At 41.2% G+C, this 26,335-nt stretch overlaps 1 protein-coding gene across 5 annotated transcripts in view; it reads right to left on the bottom strand.

Moving 5' to 3' along the window:
• Positions 1–26,335, bottom strand: part of LOC307196769 (serpin B3-like) — a 106,579-nt gene that overhangs the window by 4,135 nt on the left and 76,109 nt on the right. For all 5 annotated transcript variants that reach the window (XM_079942086.1, XM_079942088.1, XM_079942085.1 and 2 more), the window contains 4 exons: positions 3,355–3,538; positions 2,422–2,611; positions 1,748–1,807; positions 246–368 (listed from right to left, as the gene is read on the bottom strand). In XM_079942086.1, the coding sequence (XP_079798212.1) occupies positions 246–368; positions 1,748–1,807; positions 2,422–2,611; positions 3,355–3,455 (474 nt within the window). In that variant the 5' untranslated portion in view covers positions 3,456–3,538. The remainder of the gene's footprint in view (positions 1–245; positions 369–1,747; positions 1,808–2,421; positions 2,612–3,354; positions 3,539–26,335) is intronic.

Here is a 26,335-nt window from a genome sequence, read left to right as displayed (position 1 = left end):
AAACTGTGTTCAGTAATGACCAAACAGAGTACCTGAAACAATCCTTACACCCACTTCCCCGGTGGGTTGTCAGGCTCTGGGACACTCTAGTGGGGGGCGTCGCGGGGCAGGAGCTGAATGCCCCCAGGGCAAATGCTCCCCATGTGGGTCAGCCAGGCTCCTCTGCCTCCCCCTCCCCCATTAGAGGAGATGGGATCAGTGGACCCAGGATGCAGACCAAAGGTGTGACAGGTCATGAAACTTACCTGAAGAAACAGAACAGTCTTTTCTCCATAGAGCCTGTTGGCTACGTTCAGCTCATCAGTGGGTTTCTTAAACTCAGTCAGAAGCTTTTGAAATTGATGATGAATATTTCCTGGCCTTTCAACCTTCAAACACCAGAAAGTGAGCTCATTAGACTCTCATTGTATGTAAACACTACACCCCCATAGGTCTGTGAGCTCTGTTCCTAGAGTTTGGTATCCCCAGGGATGACATTTGTTGCTATCTCCCCATATATGGTGTATTTTACCAGAAATACCCTTCATAATCCTTACATTCAATCTTCCAGGTAATTCTTCCTCCTGCTCTAACACACTCCAGCCTTTTCTCTTTCGAACTAGAGATGCAGCACCATTCCACTATTGGATTGTGTTTTAATTGTCTCAAATGTTTAGGGACCAGCTAAAACTTAAACTCCTTGAGAGCCAGAGCCATAGTGCATCTCTAACAGTCATCAACTGTATGAGAACATGAAATTTGTATATTGCCCTATGTTATGACATGGAGCCCTGTTTTACTCCTTGGAGGGATTACTTTCTAAGACCCCTTGACTGTGCTCTTTGGCTGTTCGCTATGCCAGTCACTCTGAAGTAGGAGCAGTGTCTCTCTGGTACGCTGCCAACAGCTGCACATCAGCATCTCTAAGTCTTTAGTTCAACTGACACGAAAACAAGAGAGTTCAGAGAACTAAGAAACTTCTCCAAGGAGACAGAGCCAATTTTTCAACTCACGCTTATCTCAACCAGAACCTTCCACTTGCTAACTAAGAGTTTTGGACTATTTAGGCTACCAACCATAATTCTCACTCCATCATTTTCCAAAATATAGTTGATCATATGCTTATTGCTCTTAATCTAATTTAGGGGTTAATTAAAATCATATAATTTTAGGAACATATTGTGATTACTATAGTTATTATTATTCTATAATAATAATAATACATAACGTTTATGGGGGTTTCTGTCATCCAGGCACTCTTGTCCTGTTTTACATGTAGTTGCATGTCTTGTAGCAGACGTTTTATTGCTCCTAGTTAATTTGTATGACGTCAAATTGTGGCTCAGAGCAGTTGTATTTTGCCACGTTCTCCGTTCCTGAACAGAAGAGCACAATTTGAAGCTCCTGAGTTCCCTGGTGGCCTAGTGGTAAGGATTCCAGGCTTTCATTCCCGTGGCCTGTGTTCAAGCCCTGGCTGGGGAAGTGAGATCCTGCCAGCTGCATGGCATGGCAAAAAAAACATTCTTCAGCTTGAAGCTCCTTTGGGTTTCAGAACCACTGCTCTTAAGAACATGCTACTCTTCTTTCAAGAAAACAAATATATAAAATAAATAAGTACATAAGATGATATGAGAAACAACTCTGTCCAATCTATTTTGCTTAAGATGTCCCCTAAAAACTGGCTTTTCCCTGTTTATCTGAAAGTCCCAGTTTAAACTCCGACCCTCTTGGATATGTGATGTCCTAGATCCAATGCTCTGTGACTCACGGGATCTCTTGCAGCTCCTCCTCCTTCTGTGTTCTCTGCGATTGCATTCGCGTGCAGGACCTGGAGGAGACGGGGAGTGAGACAAGGAGACTTTAGAGATCTATGTACCCCAGAGTAAATAGAAAAGAAAGAAAAGAAGGAAGGAAGAAAGAAAGAAAGAAGGAAGGAAAGACAGAATCAAAACAAAATGCCAATTCAAAAAAAAGAAAAACCCAAAAAGAAAGAAAGAAAAAGAACAAAGAAATGTTCCGTGCAAGCACTGGCTCCTTGAAAAACACAACCTGCGTGTGAAAAACACAAAGCTGGTTGATCACCAGCCAGTTCAAAGAATCCTGATTCATTTTTTGTTCATTGCTGAGCAAACATGTAAAGATGTCTCCCATGGATTTTAGTCAACGCACCACTTCTACCTGAACTCTACCATTTAAAGCCTCACCTGTGGTCACTGGGCAGTTGTAGGGTTCATCCCAGCTCCCAAAGGAAGTCTAGGCACAGGGAAGAGATGGGGCGGAGAGCTGGGGGAGAGCATATGCTCCCACAGCTCTGTGCCCGCCCAGTCCTGGGGAGGTTTGCAGCTTCCTGTGCTACCCCTGGGGACAGCCAGGTCTGTGATCATCTGCACAGAAGCCAACAGGGAAACCAGGACAAACTGGTAAATGTAAATGTAAACCTACCTTCTGGATTTCTGATGCAGTGTCTCCTCGGGCCCCCAAGGAAGTCATGGCTAAGGCAGACATGATACTCAAAGGGGAATAGAAGATATTTCCCTTCTCTAATTTTCTGATCTGTTGGAACAGGTCGACTGCAAAGTGGATGATTCCTTCCCCGAGTGAACTCATGGTGGCTTGATGTAGTCTGGAACTCCTGCAGAAGCATCAAATTTATTTTATAATGAGTTTACTGAAAGGGAGGTTAGTCTGTAATAAAATTTTCATAAAAAATGCCTTATATGTGGGTTGTGGGATTCTGAAAACTATAGCTTCCTTCCTTTTACTTTTAAAGCTTTTTTCAATGTACATGTATACACTTCATAATTAGAAGACTATCGAAATAGTATTTAAAGAAAACTTTTGTGGGGACTTCCCTGGCAGTGTGGTTAAGACTGTGCACTTCCCATGCAGGATGGCGCAGGTTCGATCCCTGGTCAAGGAACTAAGATCCCACATGCCGTGTGGTGTGGCAAAAAAAAAAAAAAAAAATAGGAAAAGAAAACTTTTGTGAAAACTAATAGAATATCTTTATCTTTTCTTCCTTACTGGCTGTACTAAGACTGGGTAGAAAATGCATTATAACAGATCAAAGACAAAGATTGATGTGTAACATCCCACCATCTCTCATGAGGCACCTCTATGCCTTTTTCTTGAGGGATCTGTGGGTACTGGACATCCTACCCTCCCAAACACACTTCCTCCTAAGGGAGCATTTGGTTTTTGGAAATAAATAACCTAAAGATTAAAGGAAATGAAAAATTGTTTTACTTCTGTCCTGGCTAAAGAATAAAATACAATCAGACAAAACAAATTAGATAAATGATGTAACACACATCATTGTCATTATTTTCAGGAAGGATTCACGTAGTGAAAAGCAGAGCTGCTGGAAGCACTTACCTGTGAGCCTGAAGGAAGCAGAGGTGGGCAGACAGACTGTGAGCTGATGTGCCGCGAATCGTCAGGTCTGGACTATATACCTCTCTCTTGCTGCCTCCCATCCTTCACAGCAGCTGGTATTTCAAGTAAAGCAGCTTCTGATTTCTTCACCAGGCTACTCATCAGCTTCATGAGCACGAAGCCTCTATGAGTAAACGTAAGATTATTGTTTTATTCTCGTGCGTCCTTTTCACCTGCAGAAGAAATTGTGATCTGCGATCACTGGCTCATATGAAATGCATGTAGGTGCCTTTCTAGCGCCAAGGAGAATAAAGTTAAATTCTAACTTCTTCACGTGCCCTGAGCTACTGCGCCCCACCAGAAATAACCCTTAGAATATCTTTCTTGTCTTACATGTTGAATTGTCTTTAAGAACACTTCTAACACCAACAATTAAAAAGCTGACATTTTCTAGTTTATGTTCTGAAAGGGCTTCTCCAACCCGACCATTTCCTTAAGAATTATTCTGTATAACCAGGAAAATAGTTCCAATTCTCAGCTTAAGAGATACTGGTGAAGTGTCTCAGCAGTAGGTGCAGAACAGGCATCATTTGCCTTCCCTTAAAGGCTGGACCTTGGCTGTGGTCCCCCCTGTGACCCCCATGCCCCTTGCAGCCAATCCCAGATGGCCAATGACTTCTAAGGTCAGTGGGAAGCTCATTTCCCTGCAGTGTAATCAGCTCTCAGTGAGAAGGACAATGGATCCAAACAGGGGCCATTTTGGTGGCAGTATTCCAATTTTTTGTACAAAGATGTATCAGAAAAATAAACTGTTTGAACTCTAGAATTATGACATTTCTTGGTTAGCCTGCTATTCGTTATGCCATCTTCAAATTCGTGGTCTTGAAAACAGTGTCAAATGCCTGTGAGAAAAAAGCAGGAGAAAGAGTTCTTTTGAATGCCATGGTTAAGTCTCTTATTACTGGAGCTGTACTCTCTTCAGGGGCATGGCATTCTCATAGCAGAATAATATTAAAAACTGTTGACTTTTACTGAGGGGGGTATGTATTCACTCATTTCCCTCTTTAACACCTTATTCAGGCAGATCCCTTTGTTTTCCCCATTTCACCGATGACAGAAATGGGGCACAGAGTGGCTGAACAGAAGCCCAGGTTTCTAAGTTAGTGAACTGCACAGGTGAGGTATCCAGGCAGGTAGCTGGTTCAGGAAGCTGTGTGTGTATCCACTCCCCACAGGGTAGTCTGTGGACAGACTCTGTTCTTTTAGTGACATAACTCCTTGTGTTTAAATGAAAAGAACCTGTTTCTTCTGAACTTTCAAAAGAGATAATGTCCTCCCACAAAATGTGAGGTGGTGGGAATGGGTCCCCCAAATGCTCCTGTGTGGGCCCCTCAGTCACTAGGAGGGAAGGCTAGGGTTCAGACACTCTTTTAGGGCTCCATCCAGAGACCACCAGGAGCTTTGAGTGGGGAATGGGATTGGGGTGTTTTCCTCTGTGGGTGTGACTGAGAGTGTCAAATTGTGCTCACCTTCCATTCCCTCACACTGCTCTATCCAGCTGGAATTTAGTAGAAATGAATCACTTTGAGAGGGGAAAAGAAGATGGAGAAAAGAAAGTGTTTTTCTCCAGAGGACACTGTTCCCTGTGGCATGGCTGTCAGGGGGGAGATGCATTTCCAGGGTATCTAGCCCAATATCTCCCCTACCACTGGTGTGGGATGTTTGTACTGTGGACCAACGTTCCGACAGAGATATCACTCACATACAGTCAGCCCTCCACATCCATGGGTTCTGCACCCACAGAGTCAGTCAACCAGATGGAAAATATTTGGAAAAGATTCCAGAAAGTTCCAAAAAACACTCCTTAAATTTGCCCCACACCAGCAACTATTTTACTTTGTATCTACGACTCTTTACGTAGCCTTTACATTGTACTAGGTATTATAAGAAATCGAGAGATGATTTAAAGTGTAGAGAGAATGTATGTAGGTTATGTGCCATTTTATATAAGGTACTTGAGCATTCCTGTATGTGGGAATCCTTGGGGTGTCCTTGAATCAGTCCCCCGTAGATCCCAAGAAATGTCTGTAGTGTAAGTTTCATCTTTTAAAAATGTATAAGTCATTGGTTTTTAGGCCAGTGACAAAGTTGCGCAACCATCACCATGATCTTTTCCAGAATAATTTCATTTCTCCCCAGGGAAGCTCCCTACATAGTTCTTTCTTCCCCCCGGTGTTTGGAAACCACTAAAATCTACTTCTTGTTTCTATGGATTTGTTTATTCTGTGTATTTCATATAAATGGGATTGCACAGAATGTGGCCTTTTCTATCAGGCTCCTCTCACTCAGTATAATACTCTCAAGGTTCATCCATGTTGTAGTATAAAATGGCGCATTTCTTTATATGACTATATTATGCACCATTGTATGAAATATCACTTTTAAAAAAATCCATTCATGGGTGGATGTACATTTGGGTTTGGTGTACTATTGTGAATAATGCCGACGTGAACTCTCATGCAGAAATTTCAGTGTGGACGTGTGTTTTAATTTATCAGGCATTTACCTACGAGTGAGACCCTGGGTCAATGGCAAGTCTATGTTTGATTTAGAAGAACTGCCAGACTGCCATCCCCAGAAGCTGCACCATTTATATTCCCACCAGACTATGTTGGCAGCACGTGTGTATGCAGTTCTGATTCTCTGCACGTCTCCAGCACTTGTTACTGTCCTTGGTCCTTTTTAACACCTGCCAGGAACAGGGTCTGTAGTCTCAGCACGTCGCTCATTCACAGGAAGATTCACCTGCAACAAGGTCCCAGAAGCACAGTAGATGGAGACGCGAGGTGAAGGGAAGAGGAGATCTGTGTTTCTCAACCTGAAAGATGATTCTGCCTGATCCCCCAGCCCCCAGCACTGCTGCTCTTAGGGCTCCGCTGTCGATATGTGTGCAGTGACCCCTGAGTGATACTGTAGGTCAAAGATCCCTGAGCTGAGACCGGGTGGGGCTGAGTGAGGACATAGGAGTGAAGTCCAGAAATAGAAGGAAACGGGAAGAGAAAAGATCCAGGATGAAAAATGACAAACACGAGGAATAGGAACTTCTAGTCAAGGTTGCATCACAGACCACTGTCCCAGAGAGAGTGGAGGTCCCTGGAGCAGGAACAGGATGGGTTTCTTTGGGCTAAAAGAGAAAGGGATCTGACCCCCATAGACAGAAGCAAGAAGCTCAGCCTGGGCCTGGAGGAAGAAATAGGGAGACAAAGTAGGATAAATTGGTCTTCAAGGGAACTTTCAACTAGGACTAAATTCCGAGAATAAACTTTCAAGATTTTTCATGTAGAGTTTGGCTTTGAGGAAGAGACACTAACTGCCAAGGGCCAGGAGTTTGGTTAAATTTATAGAGATCTTGGGCTGCTTCAAATAGAAACCATATCATACTCTTTCCCCCGTCTTTGAAAAGTGCTCCTGGCATGGAACAGACACGGTTATGACACCCTGATGTCATTCAGTGTTGCAGAAGCCTCAGCAATTATCAGAAGATTTTGCAGGTCAGTAATTTCTAACTTATGTCTTTGGGAATTTTCTAAATATACACCAACATCATTGGTTCCAGGAATCCAGGAACCTATTAAAATTCAAGAGGCAAGCACACCTTCAGAAAACATCTTGCTATTTCTAATACCTTTATCTGTTCATTAAGAACTAGTTTCTCTGTTTTCCTAAACCTTACTTCCTTGTGAAGGGCGTGAAGACTTGTCAGCATTATTAAGTTGCAAATCCTAGGGAGCATCTTATTTCTTCTTCCTTACCAAGTATGTGCCTGTCTGCAGGCAAACTGATTAGGTGAGAGGATCCTTCAAGCATCCAACAATAGCATATCTGCCAATTACTATATTCTCTACAGATACGGACATAGATATGTACACATTGAATAACATCTGAATAGGGTTAATAAACTTGGCTTTAATTTTCTCAGAGGAGAACCAACTGCAGTGAGATATAACAAGATGTTAGTTAGGGAATTGGTCTCATACGTGGGTTTATCAAGGAAGACGGAGACAAATTCATAAAACCTCCCCCCTCCCCCCCATTCCCACGTTTCCAGTTCCATCCAAGACAGTCATCCTAATCCATGCTTTCGATCAAATCCAAGGCTGTTCCTTGTTGATCTCTTACAAATCGTCACCCTGTTTCATCTTGGCACTCCTGTTCTGCTACCCAGAAAAACGAGTTCAGGCACTCCTTTTTTGTAGGACTGTCCCTGTTCCTTCTTGCTTTACCTGAAATACGAATTTTCCCCATGACTTCCTGTTCCGTGACCTTTTCTCAGGGACAGCTCCTTACTACCCTATCTCCATACCATGACGCCAGGAAACATGGTCTTCTCTTTCTTTGATTCCCACTGCCTTTACTAGCCGTTGTCCTTTCCCTGTCCCAAAGCCTTAGTTTAAGTTCCTGGCCCTCCAGGTATTTCACCTTGTGCCCACCTACCAACTTGTATGTTACCCCTTAATATCCACTAAGTAATCTGTTGCCTCTCCACCTTTTAGGTTTTCCACTTCATCCCAACTGCTCCCAGTGTTGGGCGACTGGAAAACTTTCATTTTATTGGCAACAATTGAATTTATTCTTGTTTCATTTTACATCTCTCTTCTAGTTGAATCTCCTCCTTTGTGGGAAAAAAAAACAAAAACTTTTTTGACCCTTAAAAAAATTAGATCCATGATGTTTAATTTCTATTTGAAGATGTTCTACATATAAAGTGATATTAATTGTGGCTGACGCCTGTCTCTGGAGTACCAGTGGGGGCAGAACGTTCTAGAGGGAAGAAGGAATTCCATTACATGGGATATGGTGTGCTGGGGATTTTATTTTGCTTCTCCAGTTTCACCCCTCACTGGCTCAACCTCCCCTGGCCCTAGGAGGCAGAGATGTAGGGAGACATAATCCAGGTCCTTCTCCTCTAGGGAACCTTGCACGTGGCCTGTGGGAGGAAGCAGGAGCAGACCCGCAGCTGGGTGAGCGCAGGGCGCTCGGTCACCCGGCTTCCTCTCAGCGAGGTTGCCAAGAGGAGGCTGCATTTCTTTACCAAAGGCCGCAGATCTTATCGGGCGGCTTTTCTGCAGCTACGGCTACCTTCTCTGGGTTTTGGTCACCATTCCTGCCCTTGCCATGCGCGTCTAGGGGTGGCAATGTCCCCCCACTCTTGCTAGCCCTGGGGTGCTTCACCATCCTTTCTTGGTTTCTCTTAGCCCTGACCATACTTTGGATAGTCCCTTTGTGAAACTTTCCTGAATTACCCAATTGGACTGTGTCATTTGTTTTCTGCTAGAGCCTTGACTATCACGGTAAGTAAATGGCTTTGGGAAAAACATCTTGGGATGGAATTTTTGGGATCAGGTTGGTCCCATATTGAGAAGAAGTGTGCTGAGAGGACATGGGGCACTGGTGTAAGGCACATGTAGCACCAAATTATCAGGGATGGAGGCAAGACGTGGAGTGCAGGTGTAAGACGGGTGTTGGGACGTCGGAGGCTGTGGTGCTTAGTAGCTATTGTGACAAGTTGTGGGATCAGCTGCTTTGTTATGATGGGCGTGGGGAAGTCATTCGGCAGAAATCTGAGAAACAGTTTCCATGGATCTTGACAAATAAGTCCTAAAAGACATGTATATGTTTACGGTAGTGAGATGCTTAATCTTTCTAGGTCAGGAAAATGCAATTAATACAACACAGTGAGATTAACAGCAGAAATGCTGACAGTTCTTAAAAACTAAGGATTGGCGTGATGTAGAAGAGAATTACTGATAAAATGCTGATGCAAATATTTCTTAGTACAAGTAACTTGGTAATACTAGGCAGAATGTGGTTAAGATTCAGCAATTCTCTATTTAAACATATACCCTGTATATACTCACATGCTGTGCTCAAGGAAACATGTATTGTGGGTTAATTGCAGTACTGTTGGCAGGGGCAAGAAGTAGAAACAACTTAGACATTTATTAATAGAATAATAAGGGAAATAAATACCCTAATTTTGTACAATGAACTATCCTACAGCAGTGAACATAAATGAGCCAGATATTCAAGTATCAGAAAGGGTAGGTCCTCAAACATAATATCTGGAGGAGAAAAACGTACTTTGGCAAAGGAAGACTAGTTAACATTTGTGCATTGTGGATGGGAAAGATGGGAGACTGATCATTGAAATGCTATCCTGGGAATGCAGGGGACATGCGTGCTGGAGAAATGTAGAAATGTTGCTGGGTGTTATATAACACCTATTTGTGATCGATGATTAGCTTCGAGAGCCATCTGCTTCATGTGTCGTTTGTCTATAGAAACCCTGCGACACACTGACAATGTCTGTGGTTGGTCTTTCAGGCTGAGGTTTACCCAGATGAGGGCAGATTCTTCATCTGTTTCCGTATCCACTCTAGTCTAACCCCGTTACACTTCTTAAAGTTTCCTGCTAAAGCCCAACAGTGATTTCCTAAGAGCTTCCTGATGGCCCCCTTTTCAGTCTTTACAGTGAATTTGCTGAATGATTTGTCAGTTGTTGACTCCTCTTCCTTGAAATCCTATCTTCAGCTCTCCTCCCCAGCTCTGACTTTCTGGGTAACATGGCCACCCTTAAGGGCAGGCTTTAGCTTTTCCTAGGGATCGACCACAGACACTCTCATCCATCCACAGCAGTAACTTCAGTCTGGGAGATCCCTAGTGCATTTCTCTCAGCTTATGACCTGTCCCTTCCTTCCCACCCAGCTCTGTGTGCCATCCTCTCTCCCATCTCCCAGCTCTAGTGCCATTCATACAGATCTTCCCTCCAATTAATTGTAATTGATACTTAACATTTGGGTTGATTGATATTTTATATTAACAAAGGTCTTATTAAATTCCTTAGTTAAAATTTTACTCTGTAACTTCCCATCTTATCAGTAAAATGACATTTCCTCCTATCTCTTCTGTTATGGGGCTCTCTTAACGCTTCAGTAGAATAAGTGTATCTTTGGAACACAGAGAGATTTGTCCCTGTGCACCAAGGCTAGCAGTAAACAGGAATAATGGGTTGTGGGCTGCTTATATTTGGATGAATGCTTCTTGAAGATTCAATTTGAATTAAGGGATGTTTACATAGTATGTTTGACCATCATATCTGTAGGCTTTTTCAGTGACCCATTCTCCCTGCAGTGGGTTCTTAGTCACTTTCTATGACTTAGTAGTGGGTTAAGTAATGGGTCTCTAACAGAGTGCTAGAAGCAGGGACATTTTTTCCTAATATTTTAACTTATTAATTTATTTAAATATTCATTCTTTTTTAGATTCTTTTCTCATATAGGTTATCACAGAATATTGAGTAGAGTTCCCTGTGCTCTACAGTAGGTCCTCGTTGGTTATCTATCTTATATATAGTAGTGTGTGTATGTTTATCCCAAGCTCCCGATTTATCTCTCCCCCTCTGCCAGGTATCCCCTTTGGTAACCATAAGTTTGTCTTCGATGTCTGTAAGTCTGTTTCTGTTTTGTAAATAAGTACATTTGTACCATTTTTTAAAAATTAGATTCCACATTTGAGTGGAACCCTAGTTTGCCTCATCCTGTGAAGCAACCAGTTAGGCAACAGAGCAATCTTCTGACATTCTTACCTGGGATAGTTAGAGGATTTCAGGATTCAACAATATACAGATCTTCTTGCCTGGTTCATAGCATTAAAAATAGCTGGTACCATAACCTCAGAGAAGCAGGTACTCAGATAACCACTGGCTCCAGAATCATAGAGTCTTGGAACTGAAAAGGCCCTTAGAAGCTAAATCAGCAGCAAGAATAAAATAAATTACAGAATATACTTAAAGGCTGAAAAGTCTACAAGCAAATTAAACATTCAGCAAAACAAACGGCACCAGTTCTTTAGTAGGTCTGCTGCGCTGTGGCCACTGCATGGGGCCAGCTTCAGGTCTCAGAGATGGGACGACAGCAGCATGGGGAAGGCACTCAAGAAAATCATTTGCTCCAACTGTCTGATTTGCAACCCAAGAAGTGAGGCCCAGAGGATTTTCTCAAGATTGCCCAGGAAATGGGACTAGTCACGTGACCTCAATCAGAGGGACACCAGGGACGTGGTCCCTTCTTCCCCAAACCTTTCCGGAGCCTGTAGCTCCACTGTTCCTTTCCTCTATTCCTCCAGCTCTCGCATCTTCTCCCTTCTCTCCCCTCCCCCTTATCTCTCTGTTTAAATCCCTCCACATTGACTTCCTGCTCCTTCTACCCTTTTTTTTATTGCCTGGTTGTACTGTAGAAATTTTTAGTATCCTTATGCTTATTAAATCAAGTATTCTGTTCTGAATCTTTTTTCATTTTACAAGTGGATATGTTAAACATTTTATATTTATCTCTCTAAAAAAGAGTACAGTAATTAAACTGCTTAGTGACCGTGCATTTCCTCTGTGATCTGAATACCAACCTCCACCCATCACATCCCCTAAAAAGAACCTTTTTCCCTTCCTGCCCCAGATGCTCCCTTTTGGATCTTAGCCCTGGAAATGTTCCTTTACTTTTAAACTCTCCAAATAAGACTCTATTGTATACACAAACCTCTGATAATAGGAGCACATCATGTTCACTATTTCCTGCTCTCAGCATCACTCAGTACACAGGTTGAAAACCTAAAACTAACAGCACACCTGTACATAACTCCCACGTGTCTAGTTGTGTATTTCCTGGGGAAGACTTTCTTTGAGAAGCTGAACTTTGCCTCCCAACCCCACTGACACAAACACTGTGGACTGCAGTCTCTAAGGAATATGGAAATGGAGAGGGCGGTGCCAGGCTAGGGTGGAGGGGATTTGTTGAGAGACCGAGAAACTCAGGAAGCAGATCAGCCCTGGGAAGTCAAACCAACAGGTATGTTCTAAAATTCAGGGCTGGAGGTTATCAGAGGAGGGTTTAATGTGGTTCCACAGATGCATCAAATATATGTAGTTTTAGCACCACGGATGTCCCATTTCATTTCAGACCCAATCTCCCACCACTCTAGTGAAAGGCAGCTGAATGAAAGTTAGGGGCTGTAGATGGCAAAAGAGTTATTTCCTAGGATAAAGGATAATTAGCAGAGGGTTCCCATATACCCTTGTCTCCTCCTCACACAGTTTCCCCTATTCTTAACATCTGGTATTATTGTGGTACGTTTGTGACATTCAACGAATCGGTATTGACATATTATTAAATAAACTCCATAGTTTACATTAGGGTTCATTCCAATTGCTCCTTGCTAATATATAGGAAAGAAAGAATTGACTTCAGTATATATATATATAGTACAAAACATCATTCTTGATACATTCTAACGTTTAAAGCAAGCCACAGGGGAAGAGACTACAGAAGGTATGAATATCAGGAGGTTTACTGGGGGCCACCAGGGTAAGAAATCACAACATTGGAGAAGTAATTTATACACATGAACTACTAGGGAACCACAAGAGCCTTCTTCCATTCATGCCCTGACTTGCGTGGAACTGGTGAAGCCCTACAAGAAATATTTCAAGTCAATTTCTACCGTGGGCAGAGGGAAGCTTTGTGGTTGAGGTCCTAATGCCAATGCCCAAATCCTCTCCGGGTGCAAGAAACTAGGATTTGCAATATATTTTCCAGGTGCTTCTTGACTGTGTCAGGGCCACTAAGATTTAGCAACTTTTTCCAGGTTTGTAAATTCTGCCTGAAAGAGTATTATTTTTTAAAAAATTAAACTTAAGCCTAACACCCTTTGGAGATGTATTTTAAACTAAGTATTTTGAAGAGGAAGAATAAAATATGAAAGACCAGTCTACCCTATTGTAAGACATTGTATAGGTAGAGTAATCATGACCATGTGGTATTTCTGACAAAGTAGATTTTCGACAAAGGTTTGAAAGCAATTCCATGGAAAAAGGATAGTGTTTTCAACAAATGATGATGGGGAAATTGGACATCCGTAGGACACACCTCTCAAAAATAAAGGAAAGAATCTTGACTTAAACCTCATATAAAAATTAACTGAAAATGGATTATAGTCTTAAATGTAGATATAAAACTATAGAACTTTTAGAAAAAAGAAAACATTTGGGATGTAGGGCTAGGCAAAACTTTCTCAGACTTGACATCAAAAGCATAATCCATAAAAGGAAAAAAACTGAACCTCATCAGAATTTAAAACTTTTGCTCTGTGAAAGTCCATATGAAGGAGATGAAAAGACCAGGTATCCAATTCAGTAGTTTCTAGAATATATTAACACCTCTCAAAGCTCAACATTCAAAAACAACCCAAGTAGAAAATGGGCAAAGACATGAAAGGACATTTCAAGGAAAAGCATATGCAAAGAGCAAATAAGCACATGAAATGATGTTCCATATCATTAACAGTTAGGGAAATGTAAACAAAGACTGCAAACAGATATCACTACACACCTATCAGGACGCCTGAAATAAAAGTAGCAACAACACCAAATACTGGTAAGGATGTGGAGAGCTAGATCATTTATACATTGCCGGTGGAATGCAAAACGGTACAGCCACTCTTGAAAACCAGTTTGGCAGTCTCTTAGAAAAAAAAAAAAAACCCTAAACTAAACATGAACTTGCCATGTGACCCAGAAATTGGCATTTATCCCAGAGAAATGAAAACTTATGTTCGCCTAAAAACTCGTGCATAAATATTTATAGCAGCTTTATTCGTAATATCTACCAACTGTAAGCAACCCAGATGTCCTTCAACCAGTGAGTGGTTAAACATACTGTGGTACACCCATATGATGGGTATTACTCAGGAATAAAAGGGACTGAACTATTGATAAATGCAACAACCTGGATGAAACTCCAGTGAAAAATGGCAATTCCTACAGATTTATATGCTGTATGACCCCATTTATATGACATGATTGAAACGACAAAACTACAGAAGTGGAGAACAGATTAGTGGTTACCAGCGTTTACGGATGAGACTGGGGTGGAGTGAGTATGATTTTAAAAGGGCAGCATGAGGAATCCTTGTGGTGGTGGAAATATTCTGTACCTTGACTTTGTTAAGGTTAACATCCTGGTTGTGACATTGTACTAGAGTTTTGCAGGATGTTATCATTTCAAGAAACTGGGTAAAGGATACACAGAAACTATGTTATTTCTTACCACGGCATGTGAGTGAACCTACAATTATCTCAAAATAAAAACGGTTAATTGGGAGATTGGGATTGACATATACACACAACTATATATAAAATAGATAACGACTAAGAACCTACTGTATAGCACAGGGAACTCTACTCAATACTCTGTAACGATCTATATGGGAACAGAATCTAAAAAAGAGTGGATATATGTATATGTATAACTGATTCACTTTGCTGTACAGCAGAAACTAACACAACATTATAAAGGAACTATACTCCAATAAAAATTAATTTAAAAAATACAACACTATTACTGATGTATAGTGAAAGGCTCAAATCAGTCAGTTTAATCAGTTTTGATCAGTGCCTGCACATATGCAACCGATACTCCTATCAAGAAATGAAGCATTTCTATGGCTCCAAAAAGCTTCTTCACGCCCCTTCCCAGTCAACCTCCCCCTAGAGGTACAACCACTGTTTTGATTTTTGTTACCATATGCTCTTGCCTATATATTAGTTTTTGTTTTCTGTTTTGGCTTCTTTCACTGAGCATAATCCTTTTCAGATTGATCCAGCGATGTGTGTACCACCAGTAGTTTGTTCCTTTTGAATGCTGTGTCGTGTTCCAGTGTATAGATGCACCACAGTTTGTTTATACTTTCTCCTCTCGATGGACTTCGAGTGCTTAGCTCTTATGCTTAAAGCTGCCATCAACATTCCGGTACAAGGCTTATTGTGGACATATGTTTTCATTTCCCTTGGATAAATACCTTGGAGAGGAATTGTTGGATCCTAGCCGAGATACCTGTTTAACTTTTTAAGAATCCAGCACTTTTCCCAGAGTGCTTGTGCCACTTGACATTCCCGCCAGCAGCCTAGGAGACAGCCTCGTCGATATTTCGTGTAGTCACTCTTTTTTATTTACTCATTCTAATGGCTGTGAAGTGGTATGTCTTTGTGTTTTAATTTGCATTTCCCTGATGATTAATGATGCTGAACACTTTGTTATATACTTTTTGGCCATTCATACATATCCTTCAGTGAAGTGCTTGTACACATACTTTGTCCATTTGATTCATCCTTAACTTTTTGGGTTGTAGTTCTTTGTGTATTCTATATACAAACACCTTTCCAGGTATGTGCCTTGTGAATATTTCCCTCCAACCTGTGGTTTGCCCAGTTTCTTAATAGTGTCTTTTGATGAGACATACAATTTTCAAAAACAATTAAAAAAAAACCTATTCTCTCTTAGTTTACGTTTCAAGTAGTGAATTCCTCTTGACTTATTGTAAGTGTACAGACTAAAGTATCGAGGCCTAGCCAAGACTTGAAATATCCACCTTCTGGTACTGAGAGTTGCTTCTTGTTGTTGAGAGGCTCTTTCTGTGCATCCTGGAATATAAGACAGAAGCATTCTCAATTATTTTTCTTGGGTCTGTGCTTCACACTCTTCCCATTTTGTTGCCACCGGGTCTTTGTCAAGAGCTATTCTGACTAAGTGGAAAGCGCTGTAGGTGTTGTTTGAAAGCTCTTGATTGTCAAGTGATGTGGATTCTTTTGAAAGAGTTGCTTTATGGATGGGAAAGTAAGTGTTTAGTGTTTCATTGAAAGAGTCCTGTCTTTTTAAACATGTCCCGAAAGAAGACTGAAACTTTGGCAAAAAATGGAGGTTGGTTGTGGGGATTACATTCGAAGGATTTGGGAAGCCTGGGAGGTGGGAAATTATGAATCACAGCAAAATGTACTTGTTGCAATATTATTCTCCCTTTATGTTACGAATCACGTGGGGTTCCAACCTCAACTGACGGTTGGTGAAGAAGCCTTGTGTATGTTCTTGGTCAGGATTTTCTTCAGTTTTCCAAACTAGCCCTTGCAAACCTTCATCTCTTGCCTCATCCCAATCTAAAGCGCATCCCTTTCCCCTCCACTCAATAAAAAGATGAACAGTTTAGTTTCTCAAATGGTTATTGCATGCTTACTAAATGTCAGGCATTTAGCAAAAGACATAGTCCCTGACCACGAGGCGTGAACAATCTCGACAAAACTTTTAATCCTTCTATGTGCAAATTTATTTAAATACGTAACCATCCTCTCTACTCCACTCTTGTGTTGGGGCAGGGGCGGCTAGCCACTTGTCCATTTTTTTCTTCCCTTTAGTACATAAATTTAGTACCCGGAGTCACATCAGGCTGCTTTGCGGACCTTTCTTAATTCTGTGTCTAGTTCAAATAAACGTCAGTAAGTTTATCTGTTTACTACAGTCTCTCAAGAAAAAGTCAGAGAGGTGGGGTTGCCAGATAAAACACAGAACACCCAGTTAAATTTGAATTTCAGATAAACAATGAAAACATTTTTTAGTGTAAATATGAATTCGACATAGTATAAATATTTCCCATACAATACTTAGGATATATTTATACTAGAAAATTATTCACTGTTTACCTGAATTTCAAATTTAACCGGGCATCCTGTATTTTTAATTGTTAAAGTTTACAAGCCTAAAAATGGGGATGACATTCACAAGGCAAATGAAAACTCCTCCAAATCAACCTGCTTGGCCCCTTGCCATTTCCCGCACGTAGAGCAGGTGCTCCCATCTAAGTGTCCAGGAAAAACTAAGTCAGTCTAAGTAGGCTCCTGTTTGTCCAAATCCATTCTGCTTTTGGTTTCATCCCACCAGAGGCTCTCAGTTCCACAGTAACTCTTTTGCTTCTCTGTTTCGTACCCATTGTCCCTGTTGAAGCCACAGAGGTGGTCCTGTCTCAACTGCTCTTCTGATCTCCTTCCTCTGGGAAGACAGGGGGGCAGGAAGGCTGTGGATACATACCATTCATTGTGTTTTTTCCCCTGTCTGAATCGGCTAAAGTTGCAGATATAAAACCTCTTCAGCTTTGCTTCCTCCAGCGTTGTCAAATGTCACAACTTTACGTCAAGGGAGGGTTCTTGTTGAATTTGTTCTGCAGTGCCTTGCATCCTAGATCCTTCGCTTGGAACACCATTCAAGCACACTTTACTAAGATCACTTATGCCCTCCTAATTACCTCCAGGTTCCTTCTTGAAATTCTCCTCCTTGAACTTCTGAAGAAGGCTATCAGGTACGGGGGACACTAGTGGGTACCTGCCCAAGGTGAGGGAGAGGGAGAGGTAGAAATCCCGCCTGTGCTCTGCTCTCCAGCCCATGCTCCGTGTCCGAGGCTAGGAGGCCCACCCTCTCACCTCACCCGAGGCCCAAAAAATATTGAGAGAAAGTAGAAGGATTCAGGCAGATGGAGAACCAAATATGTATGGCAGATAAAGATTGGATGAAAGCCAGGATTAAGTATGAGCCAACAATGGGTTTTCCGATCCTGGTCCTGAGAATGAGACAGAGATGTACAACCTAATCACAAGGGTTGCTGCACTCTCAGTGTGGGGTGCTGCCCCAGGAAAACCTAGGCCAGGAGGAATACACTAGAATATGGGCTTCTTTCGAACAGCTAGTGCCCACGTAAGGAAACTGGAGGGCAGCTCTTCTCCCAAACCCACCAGCAGGCTGTGTCATGGGTTAGACGTGTTGGACCCCTCTTGTGAGCTACTTCAAATTCTGTCTCCCCACCTCTGAATCTAGACGCTAGTGAGCTACCAGTTCTGCACAGGCTTTAAGTAACTTTGTGCATGGCACCCTGACAGCACCTCCTCTCCCTTTGCTTCTAGCTCCAGGGCTTTTCCGATGCTTTGGTGTGGGATGTGCATGCTTGCTGCACACTCAAGAGCAACCTGAGGGAACTCCCATGGGACCATCCTTGACCAATGGGGAGGAAAGCCAGTAGATAAGTGCTTCCTTCATTTTTCCTCTGGGTGGACAGTTCTGAGATACATGTTATAAGATTCCTCCAAAGGTCCATGGGGTCATGTACCAGTGGCCTGCTTATAACAACCGTTGTATTAGCTTCCTCTTTCCCTGCTTCACTCCCCCTTCTCTTCTGCTTCTATTCCCTGAGATAATTTCCCAAATAGACTACATGCATGCAAGACTTGGAGAAGTGAGGGAAAGAGTAAAGAGAATCACAGAAGGTTATGCTAATGGACGTCCTTCCATCTGGAAGGAAAGCTCAAAAGGAGTGAAAGAACGGCCCCTCCAATTGGGAAAATGACAGAGGGACAATCTAGACCAAGGATGAAGAAGACCTTCTCTGATCAGCCCAATTCTCAGATAGCAAGAAAGCTAAGAAAATCATCATTTTCTTCTCGGATCTCAAAATAGAAGAGAATAAGGACCTACTGTATAGCACAGGGAACTTTACTCAATATCTTGTAATAACCTATAATGGAAAATAATCTGAAAAAGAATGTCTACATACACACATATATGTGTATATATCTATATACACATATTTATACCTGAGTCACTATGCTGTACACCTGAAACTACCACAACATTGTAAATCAACTATACTTCAACAACAAAAAAAGAGTTGAGAACAAGATGAAGAGGTGGAGAATCAGCCCTAACCAGGGATAGGATGATTCCAAATGACAGAAACCCCCAACTGGAATGGATTCACATCAGAAAACACTTGCTCTGAGCAGAGAGAGACGGGGCAGATTTGGGACTCTTTTTAGTTCTGTGCTGTTGGTTGAATACAAGTATTTTTATGAGAATCTTATGGGCACAGTGGATAGCAGGGCCATAATTTTAAACCTAATTTTTCTAGTCTGTGTCTTGCAGACCGGTTTAATTTTGACTAAGAGAGGACATGTCGCAGGCCGAGGATGAAGAGAAAAATCCCTGGCTGTGAAGGGCTTTCTCATGTCGTCAAGTGCAGTGCAGTCTGCCTTTACTGTTTAAGTTTGGACAGTGGTATCAACCTGGGATGTTACACGGCCAAGTGGGCTGTGTGTTACACAGACAGGAGGAGCCCTGGGGAGCTGCGCTTGATTCACAGAGCTGATTCTGGCTACTGGGAACCCCAAACATTTTTTTGTCTCTAGCTTTCATCCCTACCCCCGCCCCCCATCTCTAGCCTCTCTTACCTGGTACTGAATCATACCTCCTAACTCACTTGAGATGGGGTGGCTTGTGGCTCTTAGCAAGCTTTTAAACGAAAACCACAGAATAACTCCTGCTTGAGCTCACTCCTGGGTTCTTTCTATGGGACAGGAATCACCTGCCAGCAGACGGCTGAAGCTCCGCAGTGCTGAAGCTTCCGCAAGAGAGCTCGGAAGATCTCGGGATGAAGCGCCTCGGACCAGGCAGCGTGGGTCATGCGGGAGTCGTTCCTGCCGAGTAGCTCTGTGCCATGCACGTGACCCAGGCGACCCTTCGAACGCTGAGCGTGGCACTGACAGCTTGCATGAGTTCAAGTGATTCTTTTGAGAAAGACAGCTTATTTTCTTGAACAGAGGATAGGCTCGACAATGCTTCCCCTAGCAAAGCTGAAGGTTAGGGACTCAGTGCTTCTCCACAAAGCACTGGCCATCCTGAGAGCCTCCTGAACGCAGCTCTGGGTGGCTTTTAAAGGACTTCCTCCTCAGAGCTGTACTTTCTGCCCAGCAGGTGTAGACTTGAATCACTAAGGACGCAAATGGAAAGGGAGAGGCAGAAAGCAAAGGCTTTATATTTCCTCTTCAGAGACGCGGCTGCCATCTCTCCTGCCAGACTGTCCTCCTCACCACCGAAAAGCAACAAAGGTAAAGAGAAGTAGCTGTGCTTTATAATTGCAGCTCGTTTCTTGTCAAAGGGGAACAGATAAAAGCGGTAAAATATGGCATTGGGACAGGTTTGCAATGAGCCAAAACGAGGGGGCAGCTTATTCTTGAACTGAGGGGGGCTTTTTGTTAATATATACTTACATTAACATATCTGAATATCACTGATAGTGTGCATTTTAAAATCCTTGAGGCAGGCTAAATTGACTTCAAATCCCTGATTTGTTTAGCAAAACAGAACTCTGTTGCTATTTTCTACTTACTCCCTAGTAACTCATTCAAAACAGAGCTGGTCACGTAGGGTTGAAGCCTCTGTGTGACGAAGCACTTCTTAGAGGACCTTCACTCCACTGGACTGGCCTTATTAATAACTTTATGTGTTGGGAAGAATTCCTTTACTTTCCTGGGTCTCAGCTTCTTCTTATGGCTTTAAAATTAGTCTCTTAAGAATGGGTGAATTCTGTAAATGCATGTAAAGTCTCGTGGTTTATGTTTGTGTGATGGGGTGACCGTTCTGAAGTTCCTACTACTTCTAGGATCAATGAGCATATTATGAAATGAAGTTTGAAGGACGGAGCATGAGAGTAAAAGATTAGCCCTGGTTTAGGGAAGGGGAAGGAAGCACTAGAAAAGTTAATTCTTGTGAAATGGTTAAGAACCTACACAGGCTCTGTGCCAGGTTGTAAGAACCTGGTGTCTTAGCCACCCTTGGAGATGTACTTCTCCCAAAAGGACAGACCCAGGCCCTGTGTCTTCTTGCAATCCTTTAGTTGTCAATATCCCCTTCTAAGACATGTTCTCTCCTCCTGTTTCCTGAACAAAAATCCCCCTTCTCAACCTAGAAGAGCTGGAGCCTTGGGCCTCCTTTTTTTCCTCTTTTTTTTCTCCCATGACAGCTTCCAGATGACACATCTCTTTTGCTTGGGAGGGATTTTTCTACCTTAAAAGCAGGCGGAAAGGTACATTAAAGGAACATTTCTGCAATTCTTTCTCTTTGAGACTCAATGTGAAGTCCTTCTATGTCTAAGGACACTTCTAACTTGCCCCCACTGACTGGGTGAAGGCTTCCCTGGGCTCCAAGCATCTTTGGTGGGATCCCATGTGCCTTGGGGCTTCTGTGTTCTATGGGTTCCTCTTTCCTGAAACTGACTGGATAATATTAATTAGACCAGAAATAGTGAAATATTTAGAATGTCACTGTTGCTAATACATATTGATTCCTGGGTGATTTTGCAAACACTGATAATTTCACAGGTAAATTTTCCTTGCTCCCAAGGAATGTTAAATCTAGTAATGAAAACTAGAATAGTCAACAAACAAGAATTCTGTAAATTCATCTACACACACCTGTGTACACACAGACAGTCACCCAGGTTGAGGAAATTGTCAATTAAGGTTACTGCATAAAATCAGTTGAATATAAGAATAATACAGAGACTGTTGTGGAAAAACTCCTCTAACAGGAAGGTGGAATTTTGGAAAATAAATGAAGAAAGTAGAGTTCTCAAGTGCTAGGTTAATGATAGTTGAAACTGTCTTGCAAATAAACGTGTCAAATAACAAAGTTCATGAATTGATTCTAATTATGTATTTCTAATATTTTTTAAAGAAAAACCTGAGCCTAGAGTTTTCCTTCTTGGTTCTGTGATCTAAATGCTTGAAAAGCTATAAGATCTAACTGTGAAGTGAGGCAAATAATACTGTATTTATTAACTGCCAAATATCTGATTATGCCTATTAATGCTTTATATTTTGGACAACTTTCTTAATTATTCTGGTAAGATGCTATCATTATAAAATAGGGATAATAATCATAGTACAATAAAAATAAGATCATTTTCTCTCAAATAAAAGCTTATATGAATAGTGTATGGTGGCATGTGGGAAGAGCCTAGGCTTCAGAAGAGATGGACCCATATTTACATCATGGCTCCCCCAATTGTATTGTATGAATTCCCAAGCCCTCATTGCCTCATCTGCAAAACTAGGGTAACGTCAGCCATTCCGCAAGGCAGATTCTGAGTAATGTATGTATGGTGATTGGCATAGATGTGAGCCCTGTGATACAGTCATTTCCTTTACAAAGAAATTTCCACACAGGTGGGTAAGGGAGTGTGTATGAGACTACGCCCCTTAGCAGTGTTTGTGATGGTGTGGACAGGGAGGCCATTGGGTGTCTGTCACTGGGGAGTGGACGCACCAAATGTGGTGAAAGCACAACAACTCCTGGAAAAGATGCTGTGAAGACTGTTGAAAAGACAACAAAGGATTTAGAATATGATGTCAGCTTAGTTGATAAAGCATCAGCAGAGTTTGAGAGGACTGAATCCAGTTTTGAAAGAAATTCTACTGTGGGTAAAATGCTATCAAACAGCAGTGCGTTCTACAGAGAACTTGTTCATGAAAGGAAGGGTCAAACGCTGTGGCAAGCTTCACTGTTGCCGTATTTTAAGAAGTTGCCACGGCCACCCCAGCCTTCAGCATCCAACACCCTGACCAGTCAGCAGCCGTCAACAAGGAGGCAAGACCGTCCACCAGATAAAGGATTACGACTGACCGAAGACTCAGATGATGGTTAGCATTTTTTAGCAATAAAGTATTTTTTAATTATGATACGTATATTTTGGGTTTTTTAGACATAATGCTATTTCACACTTAATAGACTGCTGTGTAGCATTAACATAACTCATATGCACTGGGAAACCCAAACATTCCTGTGACCCGTTTTGTCGTGACATTCGATTTATTGCGGTGGTCTGGAACTGAACCCGAAATATCTCTGAGGTATATACCTGTATAGGCAATGAAACTACAAGAGTAAGCAATAAGGAGAACAATGATTAAGATACAAGTAAGAGACATGACATTTATTTGCTTCCAATTTTAATTAATAATTTTATCTCGGTCATGAGTGCTTAGGTCAGAAGCTGACACTGGTATTTCTAAAATTGGTTAGGACTTCCGATCTATGAAGAAACACAGAAGAAATAAAAGAAGAAGGACAAAATGAGGCAAATACCTTGGATTTATGCAGCTCCTCTGAGGAGTTGAGAACACTTCCTGCCCTGACCTCAGCCTTCATTTCATGGTCTGTCTCTCTATCTCTATCTGTCTCTCTCTGAGTCTCTGTCTGTCTCTGACCATTTTAAACAAACAGTGACAGCATATGAATTTGATTTCCAGCGATCCCTACTTCAGTTATAATGTTCGTTTTGTTATATTATCGCTGTATGTGAGTTAATAAAGTACTAGTTAAAGTGAGGAAGGATGTTTGAAACTATATAAGTTTCTCCTTTAGCATACAGATTGTAGAGATAATTCGGAGAATCTGTTTTTCACATAGTTCTTTTTTTTGCAACAGGCTCTAGTAGAATCTGTAAATAAGAATCTATATACTCAGTCTTGTTATATTATTATATATTGTTATAATATATTACAAGGTCACTATTTATTATGTGTATTATATTATTATTGTCATATACTTTGCCAAGCTAGGGAACTGGGTAGGACTACTTAGGCGTATAGACAAGAAGAAGCGGTGGGAAAACTCAGTCAAATTTTTTTCTCAAAGCACTTTTTCATCAAGACTGTACTAAGGCAGTTTATTCCCTAGTAATACTGACGATCACGCCCACTTTAGTTGAGGCCGTATCATTTTTCAGGGTAAAAGTTCATTTCAGTTACAATTTATACGGTATTTTTATAGAATATAGGGATTGGGATGGGAAAGAGAATTTTCAAGTACATGATTTATTCAGGCCCTAAATGTCCTATTTTTAATCATACTTTTTAAATACCTATCATCCAGTAGCATAAAGTGGGCACGGCTACCCATTGACAAAATATAGAATCAGACAAGATTAGGGAGGATTAGGAACAATGGATGACACCGCTGCATAAAGACTGGATTTCACTTTAATGAAGCATTGTCATAGCCTCTGGGTAAGAATAAGAGAAAAGTGCTTCTGGGTAAAGTATCTTGTCAGGGAGCCCCCTCTTCCTCGTTGCTCATTCCACCCCGACATACAGAATTGAAAGGGTATCAAAAGGAATCTTGCTGATTTAAGACAGAATGTGCACATACTTTCATTTTATGTGTAAAAAATAAAACAAAAATTCTTCATACTGTGTTATTACTTTGCTTCTGTTAATCACAGCAAGTCTATTGAATAAAAACTGAGTTTTCTCTACTTCATAGCTGGAAACTGCTAGATGCAAAGATGTAGAAGTTTAAAAAGTTTTTTAAAAATAGAGTTAGGCTCAAAGAATAAGTAGGCGGAAACCCTGGACAACAAAAATGTCCTCCTGAGGGAATTCTTCAGTGAACTTGAACCTGAGGATTCTTCAAAGTTATCAGATCATTAGAAAACACCCAACTGCAGGATGGTGGGCGGAAATATGAAAACAAGATAAAATTCAAATTTATTCCTTTTTGGTTGACACAATGATTTAATTTTAATGAAAAGCAGTGTGTTTGTTTCAAGAGCGTGCATGAGTTAAGCATGGCATGCCATACAGTGACGAAGCAGAGTGCTTGAGAGAACACACGCTTAGCATAAATCTGCGATAAATATACTGTATGTTAGTGGGATGCCTTCTATTTTAGTGGGCTTTTTAAAGTCATAGATTCCTTTTAGAATCTGATGAAAGCTATCAAACTTTTCCATAAAAAACGACACACATGCACATCCACACAAAACTCTACATGCGATTTCCCAGGCTTCTTTAAATTGTTCATAGATCCCAGGCTGAGAAGCGCTGATATACACGTCGATATACTTTTGTATTGGTGGTTCTCCAGCCTATCAAAGTGGTAGAGCACCTGAACGTTATGATAATCTTTGTGGAACATCACCTATTTTTAATACATCATACAATCTAGAAAAAAATCTTATATTTATATACGTGTGTGTATACATATATGCATATATATACACATATCTATGTATATGACTGTATTATATGTGTGTGTGTGTGTGTGTGTGTGTGTGTGTGTGTGTGTGTATATACCGTAAATGACATCATATGTCCATTACCCTTCCTTTGGGTAAGTCACTGCAGCCCAACCAATGTGACTGGGAAAGCTGTGTGTCTCAAATGGAGCCCTCGAAAGTTGCTTCTTAGTCAGGGGTTTGAACATCTCATTTTATATTTTGAAACTTAAGACAAACCATCTATAGCAGAAAGGACATCCAAAGCACTATCCTCTATGTTAAAAAGGCATTTGTCTGTACATTGGAGTCCTTCAAAACATATAGAGCTGAAGAAAAAATATTTTACCAGTAATGGTTGTAACAAAAGGTAAAAACTTCCATTTTTTTTTTCCAACTGCCATTGACTGTAGTAAAATCTTCCTTTTTTTATTTTTGATAAGTTTCAAAACTGTATAATGAACATCTGCACATTCTTTGTCCATATTCACCAAAGTTAACATTTTGTTGCATATCCTTTATATCTATCCACCTATCTATCTATCTATCTATCTACCTATCTATCATCTATCTATGTATCTACATGTTTCCTGAACTATTTGATTGTAAGTTGCAGACACCATGACACTTTTCTCTAAATCCTTTAATATGCCTGAGAATAAGGACATTTCCTTTCAGACCAGAACAGCATTAACACACTGAGAAAATTAGTTTTAATGAAATGTATTACATAATATATGGTAATGTTTCCATTTTCTCAAGGTTTTCACATTGTATTTGGTGGTGTCTCATTAATCTCTTTAATCTGGATCTGTTCCTGATGTTTTGTTTTGTTTTGTTGGTTTTTTTCGTGACCTTGACTTTTTTTTGAAGGGTCTAGAGCAGAGGTCTTGTATAAAGTCCCACATCTTGGTTTTTTAAATTGTTTCCTCATGGTAGATTCAGGGTAAACATTTTGGCAAGATTATTACACGGGTGATGTGTAACACTGGGGGCACGTGATGTCTGGTTGTCTGCTCTGTGGAGCTAATTTGATCACCACGTGAAGGAGGGATTGACAGATCTCTCTACTGTATTTTATAAATAACCCACGGGGCAATACTTTGAGACAGTGAGTACACTCTTCCCCAACATCTAGTGGTTTTAACATTCGTTGAAGATCCTTCCTGGAAACAACAACTTCATTTGGGATTAAAGATCATAAAACCATATATTAAAATTCCAC

Source organism: Stenella coeruleoalba (genome assembly GCF_951394435.1).
Source record: "Stenella coeruleoalba genome assembly, chromosome: 14".
Lineage (NCBI taxonomy): Eukaryota > Metazoa > Chordata > Mammalia > Artiodactyla > Delphinidae > Stenella > Stenella coeruleoalba.
This window is presented reverse-complemented; position numbering and strand designations above follow the sequence as displayed.